This window comes from Salvelinus fontinalis, unplaced genomic scaffold (assembly GCF_029448725.1).
Source record: "Salvelinus fontinalis isolate EN_2023a unplaced genomic scaffold, ASM2944872v1 scaffold_0101, whole genome shotgun sequence".
Taxonomy (NCBI): Eukaryota; Metazoa; Chordata; class Actinopteri; order Salmoniformes; family Salmonidae; genus Salvelinus; species Salvelinus fontinalis.
The window spans coordinates 62,432-72,431 of NW_026600310.1; the positions used below are offsets into that span (position 1 = coordinate 62,432).

At 47.3% G+C, this 10,000-nt stretch overlaps 2 protein-coding genes and 1 long non-coding RNA gene across 23 annotated transcripts in view; all 3 read right to left on the reverse strand.

Annotated features, from left to right (window-relative positions):
* The window catches only part of LOC129843259 (uncharacterized), a 6,491-nt gene extending 4,344 nt beyond the window's left edge, over window positions 1-2,147 (reverse strand). For 4 of the 8 annotated variants that reach the window (XR_008757800.1, XR_008757801.1, XR_008757796.1 and 1 more), the window contains exons 1-3: window positions 790-2,147; window positions 426-570; window positions 1-361 (exon numbers count right to left, since the gene is read on the reverse strand). The exon at window positions 1-361 is cut by the window's left edge. This is a non-coding gene — a long non-coding RNA (uncharacterized LOC129843259). The remainder of the gene's footprint in view (window positions 362-425; window positions 571-789) is intronic. The other 4 variants (XR_008757803.1, XR_008757798.1, XR_008757799.1 and 1 more) reach the window with 4 other exon arrangements.
* A 3-nt stretch (window positions 2,148-2,150) lies between these two features.
* LOC129843258 (putative uncharacterized protein DDB_G0291608) lies at window positions 2,151-5,372 on the reverse strand. 14 transcript variants are annotated; one of them, XM_055911867.1, is made up of 4 exons: window positions 2,982-5,372; window positions 2,705-2,949; window positions 2,256-2,482; window positions 2,151-2,197 (listed from the first exon to the last, which is right to left on the reverse strand). In XM_055911867.1, the coding sequence occupies exon 1, from the start codon at window positions 5,189-5,191 to the stop codon at window positions 4,271-4,273; it is 921 nt and encodes a 306-aa protein (XP_055767842.1). In that variant the 5' UTR covers window positions 5,192-5,372; the 3' UTR covers window positions 2,151-2,197; window positions 2,256-2,482; window positions 2,705-2,949; window positions 2,982-4,270. The 14 variants fall into 14 exon arrangements, with proteins under 14 accessions (XP_055767842.1, XP_055767849.1, XP_055767848.1 ...); XM_055911874.1 differs by lacking the exon at window positions 2,151-2,197 and having other exon boundaries at window positions 2,221-2,346; window positions 2,433-2,482; XM_055911873.1 differs by lacking the exon at window positions 2,151-2,197 and having other exon boundaries at window positions 2,221-2,373; window positions 2,433-2,482.
* Window positions 5,373-8,535: 3,163 nt separating this feature from the next.
* LOC129843263 (dedicator of cytokinesis protein 1-like) overlaps window positions 8,536-10,000 on the reverse strand; it is a 278,497-nt gene continuing 277,032 nt past the window's right edge. The window contains exon 16 of the mRNA XM_055911883.1: window positions 8,536-8,638. Within this exon, the coding sequence (XP_055767858.1) occupies window positions 8,540-8,638 (99 nt within the window). The 3' untranslated portion in view covers window positions 8,536-8,539. The remainder of the gene's footprint in view (window positions 8,639-10,000) is intronic.

The window sequence follows — 10,000 nt, forward strand, 5'->3', positions numbered from 1 at the left end:
CTCTATTAAACACACCATCTGTTATACCTCTATTAAACACACCACACCATCTGTTATACCTCTATTAAACACACCATCTGTTATACCTCTATTAAACACACCATCTGTTATACCTCTATTAAACACACCATCTGTTATACCTCTATTAAACACACCATCTGTTATACCTCTATTAAACACACCATCTGTTATACCTCTATTAAACACACCATCTGTTATACCTCTATTAAACACACCATACCATCTGTTATACCTCTATTAAACACACCATCTGTTATACCTCTATTAAACACACCATCTGTTATACCTCTATTAAACACACCATCTGTTATACCTCTATTAAACACACCATCTGTTATACCTCTATTAAACACACCATACCATCTGTTATACCCCTATTAAACACACCATACCATCTGTTATACCTCTATTAAACACACCATACCATCTGTTATACCTCTATTAAACACACCATCTGTTATACCTCTATTAAACACACCATCTGTTATACCTCTATTAAACACACCATCTGTTATACCTCTATTAAACACACCATACCATCTGTTATACCTCTATTAAACACACCACCATCTGTTATACCTCTATTAAACACACCATCTGTTATACCTCTATTAAACACACCATCTGTTATACCTCTATTAAACACACCATCTGTTATACCTCTATTAAACACACCATCTGTTATACCTCTATTAAACACACCATCTGTTATACCTCTATTAAACACACCATCTGTTATACCTCTATTAAACACACCATCTGTTATACCTCTATTAAACACACCATACCATCTGTTATACCTCTATTAAACACACCATCTGTTATACCTCTATTAAACACACCATCTGTTATACCTCTATTAAACACACCATCTGTTATACCTCTATTAAACACACCATACCATCTGTTATACCTCTATTAAACACACCATCTGTTATACCTCTATTAAACACACCATCTGTTATACCTCTATTAAACACACCATCTGTTATACCTCTATTAAACACACCATCTGTTATACCTCTATTAAACACACCACAACATCTGTTATACCTCTATTAAACACACCATCTGTTATACCTCTATTAAACACACCATACCATCTGTTATACCTCTATTAAACACACCATCTGTTATACCTCTATTAAACACACCATCTGTTATACCTCTATTAAACACACCATCTGTTATACCTCTATTAAACACACCATCTGTTATACCTCTATTAAACACACCATACCATCTGTTATACCTCTATTAAACACACCATCTGTTATACCTCTATTAAACACACCATCTGTTATACCTCTATTAAACACACCATCTGTTATACCTCTATTAAACACACCATCTGTTATACCTCTATTAAACACACCATCTGTTATACCTCTATTAAACACACCATCTGTTATACCTCTATTAAACACACCATACCATCTGTTATACCTCTATTAAACACACCATCTGTTATACCTCTATTAAACACACCATACCATCTGTTATACCTCTATTAAACACACCATCTGTTATACCTCTATTAAACACACCATCTGTTATACCTCTATTAAACACACCATCTGTTATACCTCTATTAAACACACCATCTGTTATACCTCTATTAAACACACCATACCATCTGTTATACCTCTATTAAACACACCATCTGTTATACCTCTATTAAACACACCATCTGTTATACCTCTATTAAACACACCATCTGTTATACCTCTATTAAACACACCATCTGTTATACCTCTATTAAACACACCATCTGTTATACCTCTATTAAACACACCATCTGTTATACCTCTATTAAACACACCATACCATCTGTTATACCTCTATTAAACACACCATCTGTTATACCTCTATTAAACACACCATCTGTTATACCTCTATTAAACACACCATCTGTTATACCTCTATTAAACACACCATCTGTTATACCTCTATTAAACACACCATCTGTTATACCTCTATTAAACACACCATCTGTTATACCTCTATTAAACACACCATACCATCTGTTATACCTCTATTAAACACACCATCTGTTATACCTCTATTAAACACACCATCTGTTATACCTCTATTAAACACACCATCTGTTATACCTCTATTAAACACACCACCATCTGTTATACCTCTATTAAACACACCACACCATCTGTTATACCTCTATTAAACACACCACCCATCTGTTATACCTCTATTAAACACACCATCTGTTATACCTCTATTAAACACACCATACCATCTGTTATACCTCTATTAAACACACCATCTGTTATACCTCTATTAAACACACCATACCATCTGTTATACCTCTATTAAACACACCATCTGTTATACCTCTATTAAACACACCATCTGTTATACCTCTATTAAACACACCACACCATCTGTTATACCTCTATTAAACACACCATACCATCTGTTATACCTCTATTAAACACACCATCTGTTATACCTCTATTAAACACACCATCTGTTATACCTCTATTAAACACACCAACCATCTGTTATACCTCTATTAAACACACCATACCATCTGTTATACCTCTATTAAACACACACCATCTGTTATACCTCTATTAAACACACCATCTGTTATACCTCTATTAAACACACCATCTGTTATACCTCTATTAAACACACCATCTGTTATACCTCTATTAAACACACCATCTGTTATACCTCTATTAAACACACCATCTGTTATACCCCTATTAAACACACCATCTGTTATACCTCTATTAAACACACCATCTGTTATACCTCTATTAAACACACCATCTGTTATACCTCTATTAAACACACCACACCATCTGTTATACCTCTATTAAACACACCATCTGTTATACCTCTATTAAACACACCATACCATCTGTTATACCTCTATTAAACACACCATACCATCTGTTATACCTCTATTAAACACACCACACCATCTGTTATACCTCTATTAAACACACCATACCATCTGTTATACCTCTATTAAACACACCATCTGTTATACCTCTATTAAACACACCATCTGTTATACCTCTATTAAACACACCATACCATCTGTTATACCAGGATATGTGTTCTCCAGACATATGATCTCCTAGCCAGACCAGGAGGAAGGAGACATATGATCTCCTAGCCAGACCAGGAGGAAGGAGACAGACATATGATCTCCTAGCCAGACCAGGAGGAAGGAGACAGACATATGATCTCCTAGCCAGACCAGGAGGAAGGAGACATATGATCTCCTAGCCAGACCAGGAGGAAGGAGACATATGATCTCCTAGCCAGACCAGGAGGAAGGAAACCGCAGACAGACATATGTTCTCCTAGTCAGACCAGGAGGAAGGAGACATGTGTTCTCCTAGCCAGACCAGGAGGAAGGAGACAGCAGACAGACATATGTTCTCCTAGCCAGACCAGGAGTCAGCAGACAGACATATGTTCTCCTAGCCAGACCAGGAGGAAGGAGACAGACATATGTTCTCCTAGCCAGACCAGGAGGAAGGAGACATATGTTCTCCTAGCCAGACCAGGAGGAAGGAGACATATGTTCTCCTAGTCAGACCAGGAGGAAGGAGACAGACATATGTTCTCCTAGCCAGACCAGGAGGAAGGAGACAGCAGACAGACATATGTTCTCCTAGCCAGACCAGGAGGAAGGAGACATATGTTCTCCTAGTCAGACCAGGAGGAAGGAGACAGACATATGTTCTCCTAGCCAGACCAGGAGGAAGGAGACAGCAGACAGACATATGTTCTCCTAGCCAGACCAGGAGGAAAACAAGGGAGAGCTGTTGAATGCAGCAGGAGGATGAATGCACATCTCATTAGCAGTACCATCACACAGGCCTGGCCAGCTGTGTCTGGGGCTTTTTGGTTGGCGTGAGTGTCCACAGCGTCTACAAACAGACACACGACATGAAAGGCTAGAGAGCTCTCTGCTCAGCCCGTGCGCTGGGCCCGTGGGTGGTGTGTGGGACACTGCTCAGCCGTGCGCTGGGCCCGTGGGTGGTGTGTGGGACACTGCTCAGCCGTGCGATGGGCCCATGGGTGGTGTATGGTAAACTGCTCAGCCGTGCGCTGGGCCCGTGGGTGGTATGTGGTACACTGCTCAGCCATGCGCTGGGCCCGTGGGTGGTGTGTGGGACACTGCTCAGCCCAGCGCTGGGCCCGTGGGTGGTGTGTGGTACTCTGCTCAGCCCTGTGCGGGGCCCGTGGGTGGTGTGTGGTATTCTGCTTAGCCCTGGGCCCGTGGGTGGTGTATGATATTCTGCTCAGCCCTACACTGGGCATGTGGGTGGTGTGTGGTATTCTGCTCAGCCATGGGCCCGTGGGTGGTGTGTGGTATTATGCTCAGCCCTGCGCTGGGCCCGTGGGTGGTGTGTGGCACTCTGCTGAGCCCGTGGGTGGTGTGTGGTACCCTGCTGAGCCCGTGGGTGGAGTGTGGTACCCTGCTGAGCCCGTGGGTGGTGTGTGGTACCCTGCTGGGCCCGTGGGTGGTGTGTGGTACTCTGCTGAGCCCGTGGGTGGTGTGTGGTACTCTGCTGAGCCCGTGGGTGGTGTGTGGTACCCTGCTGAGCCCGTGGGTGGTGTGTGGTACCCTGCTGAGCCCGTGGGTGGTGTGTGGTACCCTGCTGGGCCCGTGGGTGGTGTGTGGTACCCTGCTGGGCCCGTGGGTGGTGTGTGGTACCCTGCTGGGCCCGTGGGTGGTGTGTGGTACCCTGCTGAGCCTGTGGGTGGTGTGTGGTACCCTGCTGAGCCCGTGGGTGGTGTATGGTACCCTGCTGGGCCCGTGGGTGGTGTGTGGCACTCTGCTGAGCCCGTGGGTGGTGTGTGGTACCCTGCTGAGCCTGTGGGTGGTGTGTGGTACCCTGCTGGGCCCGTGGGTGGTGTGTGGTACTATGCTGAGCCCGTGGGTGGTGTGTGGTACTCTGCTGAGCCCGTGGGTGGTGTGTGGTACCCTGCTGAGCCCGTGGGTGGTGTGAGGTACCCTGATGAGCCCGTGGGTGGTGTGTGGTACCCTGCTGAGCCCATGGGTGGTGTGTGGTACCCTACTGAGCCCGTGGGTGGAGAATGGTACAAACACAAACGACCAAGTCTGCGTCTTAAATGGCATCATATCCCTTATATAGGGTCCTGGTCTAAAGTAGTGCACCATATATGGTATAGGGTGCCATAGGGTCCTGTCCTAAAGTAGTGCACTATATATGGAATAGGGTACGATCCATCTATGGAAAGACATGAACGGTCTGGCCTACAAACTACTACGACCCCTCTATGGAAAGAGGGGAACGGTCTGGCCTACAAACTACTACGACCCCTCTATGGAAAGAGGGGAACGGTCTGGCCTACAAACTACTACGACCCCTCTATGGAAAGAGGGGAACGGTCTGGCCTACAAACTACTACGACCCCTCTATGGAAAGACTGGAACGGTCTGGCCTACAAACTACTACGACCCCTCTACGTAAAGACTGGAACGGTCTGGCCTACAAACTACTACGACCCCTCTATGGAAAGAGGGGAACGGTCTGGCCTACAAACTACTACGACCCCTCTATGGAAAGAGGGGAACGGTCTGGCCTACAAACTACTACGACCCCTCTATGGAAAGACTGGAACGGTCTGGCCTACAAACTACTACGACCCCTCTATGGAAAGACTGGAACGGTCTGGCCTACAAACTACTACGACCCCTCTATGGAAAGAGGGGAACGGTCTGGCCTACAAACTACTACGACCCCTCTATGGAAAGAGGGGAACGGTCTGGCCTACAAACTACTACGACCCCTCTATGGAAAGACTGGAACGGTCTGGCCTACAAACTACTACGACCCCTCTATGGAAAGACGGGGAACGGTCTGGCCTACAAACTACTACGACCCCTCTATGGAAAGAGGGGAACGTCTGGCCTACAAACTACTACGACCCCTCTATGGAAAGACTGGAACGGTCTGGCCTACAAACTACTACGACCCCTCTACGTAAAGACGGGATCGGTCTGGCCTACAAACTACTACGACCCCTCTATGGAAAGAGGGGAATGGTCTGGCCTACAAACTACTACGACCCCTCTATGGAAAGAGGGGAACGGTCTGGCCTACAAACTACTACGACCCCTCTATGGAAAGACGGGAACGGTCTGGCCTACAAACTACTACGACCCCTCTATGGAAAGACTGGAACGGTCTGGCCTACAAACTACTACGACCCCTCTATGGAAAGACGGGAACGGTCTGGCCTACAAACTACTACGACCCCTCTATGGAAAGAGAGGAACGGTCTGGCCTACAAACTACTACGACCCCTCTATGGAAAGAGGGGAACGTCTGGCCTACAAACTACTACGACCCCTCTATGGAAAGACTGGAACGGTCTGGCCTACAAACTACTACGACCCCTCTATGGAAAGACTGGAACGGTCTGGCCTACAAACTACTACGACCCCTCTATAGAAAGACTGGAACGGTCTGGCCTACAAACTACTACGACCCCTCTATGGAAAGACTGGAACGGTCTGGCCTACAAACTACTACGACCCCTCTATGGAAAGACTGGAACGGTCTGGCCTACAAACTACTACGACCCCTCTATGGAAAGAGGGGAACGGTCTGGCCTACAAACTACTACGACCCCTCTATGGAAAGACTGGAACGGTCTGGCCTACAAACTACTACGACCCCTCTATGGAAAGACTGGAACGGTCTGGCCTACAAACTACTACGACCCCTCTACGTAAAGAGGGGAACGGTCTGGCCTACAAACTACTACGACCCCTCTATGGAAAGAGGGGAACGGTCTGGCCTACAAACTACTACGACCCCTCTACGGAAAGACTGGAACGGTCTGGCCTACAAACTACTACGACCCCTCTATGGAAAGACTGGAACGGTCTGGCCTACAAACTACTACGACCCCTCTATGGAAAGACGGGAACGGTCTGGCCTACAAACTACTACGACCCCTCTATAGAAAGAGGGGAACGGTCTGGCCTACAAACTACTACGACCCCTCTATAGAAAGACGGGATCGGTCTGGCCTACAAACTACTACGACCCCTCTATAGAAAGACGGGGAACGGTCTGGCCTACAAACTACTACGACCCCTCTATGGAAAGACTGGAACGGTCTGGCCTACAAACTACTACGACCCCTCTACGGAAAGACGGGAGTCTCACGAACATGATGCTGTTCTCCGTGTTGCTCTACGACCCCCACAAACCCATCTGCTAACTTCCATCTGTTTTCGTCCTAACAGTTTCGTCAGACGGAGTTTGGACTCAACACTAATACTCTCTGTCGAGAGGAGCCTCTAACAAACACATACATGTCAGTTGTTTGGCTCTAGGAAGCTGAGGGCCTCACAAGACTCATCTGAAGACACCCCCGGTAACAGTTGAACAAAAACAAATAAAAATACATATGGAGACTGTTTAGTGTAGAAAATAAGGGGTTAAATACAAATATACAGTGGGGAGAACAAGTATTTGATACACTGCCGATTTTGCAGGCTTTCCTACTTACAAAGCATGTAGAGGTCTGTAATTTTTATCATAGGTGCACTTCAACTGTGAGAGACGGAATCTAAAACAAAAATCCAGAAAATCACATTGTATGATTTTTAAGTAATTAATTTGCATTTTATTGGTGATGAGCGAGAGTTGGTGAAGGGCGAGAGTTGGTGAAGGGCGAGAGTTGGTGAAGGGCGAGAGTTAGTGAAGGGCGAGAGTTAGTGAAGGGGAGTGAACCACCTAAATAAAATACAACAGTTACAAGCAGCAACAAAGTAAAGAAGACGAGGAGGATCAGAGGAGGACAGTCACGTTGGAGATTAGCCAACTGTTAAAAACCCCAAAACAAACCCAGACTCTCATTCATGCTATTGTTTTCCTCATCCGTCCCTCCCTCTTCTGTTTGCCGTGTGGACGCCGAGGCCCGTGTGGACGCCGAGGCCCGTGTGGACTCCGAGGCACGTGTGGACGCCGAGGCCCGTGTGGACGCCGAGGCCCGTGTGGACGCCGAGGCCCGTGTGGACGCCGAGGCCCGTGTGGACGCCGAGGCCCGTGTGGACTCCGAGGCATGTGTGGACGCCGAGGCCCGTGTGGACACCGAGGCCCGTGTGTCAGACCATGAGACCTCCTACAAGCCTGAGGCCCGTGTGGACTCCGAGGCCCGTGTGGACTCCGAGGCCCGTGTGGACGCCAGGGCCCGTGTGGACTCCGAGGCCCGTGTGGACTCCGAGGCCCGTGTGGACTCATGGCAGAGATAAAAATACTTCCCTTCCTCACTCCTGATTCAGACTGCCGTTCCTAGGCAACAACGGCGAAGGGAGGGGATCAAAGCATCGGCACGGCGATGTGTGTGTGTGTGTGTGTGTGTGTGTGTGTGTGTGTGTGTGTGTGTGTGTGTGTGTGTGTGTGTGTGTGTGTGTGTGTGTGTGTGTGTGTGCACGCTGTGTGTGTGTGTGTGTGCACGCTGTGTGTGTGTGTGTGTGTGTGTACAGTACTCACTTATTCTGCATCATGTTCATGATGACCCAGTCGCCAGGGTAGACATTCTTCCCAATGAGGTCCTTGAACATGATAAATGTTTCCATCAGGAAGTCCTACGAGAGAGAGAGAGAGAGAGAGAGAGAGAGAGAGAGAGAGCATTAGCGATGAAGCCTGCTATTCTCAGGCCCGGGAAAAGATCAGAGGAACAATCTGGAATGAACCGTGATGATGGTTAAGGTTATAGACCCAGAGGAAAGGAGAAACAGGGCATCAAATTGGTTCTGTCAGGTTAGGGTGCTTATAGACCGAGAGGTCTGAGTAGGGGTGAGAGGAAAACTGAAAACGAGCTGTCATTGACAGAGAGGTTTGGAACACTTTCTTATTGGTTTATTAACATGTCACCAGACAGACCGAAACTCCTTCCCACCAAAACAGGCTGCTATTTCAGTCGATCTTTTCAAACAGCTCACTACACTAAAAGGGCAGTTTCATTATTTTCCACAGTAGCATTCCAACCTCATAGTGGAAATATACACTGCTCAAAAAAATAAAGGGAACACTTAAACAACACAATGTAACTCCAAGTCAATCACACTTCTGTGAAATCAAACTGTCCACTTAGGAAGCAACACTGATTGACAATAAATTTCACATGCTGTTGTGCAAATGGAATAGACAAAAGGTGGAAATTATAGGCAATTAGCAAGACACCCCCCAAAACAGGAGTGATTCTGCAGGTGGTGACCACAGACCACTTCTCAGTTCCTATGCTTCCTGGCTGATGTTTTGGTCACTTTTGAATGCTGGCGGTGCTCTCACTCTAGTGGTCGCATGAGACGGAGTCTACAACCCACACAAGTGGCTCAGGTAGTGCAGTTCATCCAGGATGGTACATCAATGCGAACTGTGGCAAAAAGGTTTGCTGTGTCTGTCAGCGTAGTGTCCAGAGCATGGGGGCGCTACCAGGAGACAGGCCAGTACATCAGGAGACGTGGAGGAGGCCGTAGGAGGGCAACAACCCAGCAGCAGGACCGCTACCTCCGCCTTTGTGCAAGGAGGTGCACTGCCAGCGCTCTGCAAAATGACCTCCAGAAGGCCACAAATGTGCATGTGTCTGCTCAAACGGTCAGAAACAGACTCCATGAGGGTGGTATGAGGGCCCGACGTCCACAGGTGGGGGTTGTGCTTACAGCCCAACACCGTGCAGGACGTTTGGCATTTGCCAGAGAATACCAAGATTGGCAAATTCGCCACTGGCGCCCTGTGCTCTTCACAGATGAAAGCAGGTTCACACTGAGCACGTGACAGACGTGACAGAGTCTGGAGACGCCGTGGAGAACGTCCTGCTGCCTGCAACATCCTCCAGCATGACCGGTTTGGCGATGGGTCAGTCATGGTGTGGGGTGGCATTTCTTTGTGGGGCCGCACAGCCCTCCATGTGCTCGCCAGGTAGCCTGACTGCCATTAGATACCGA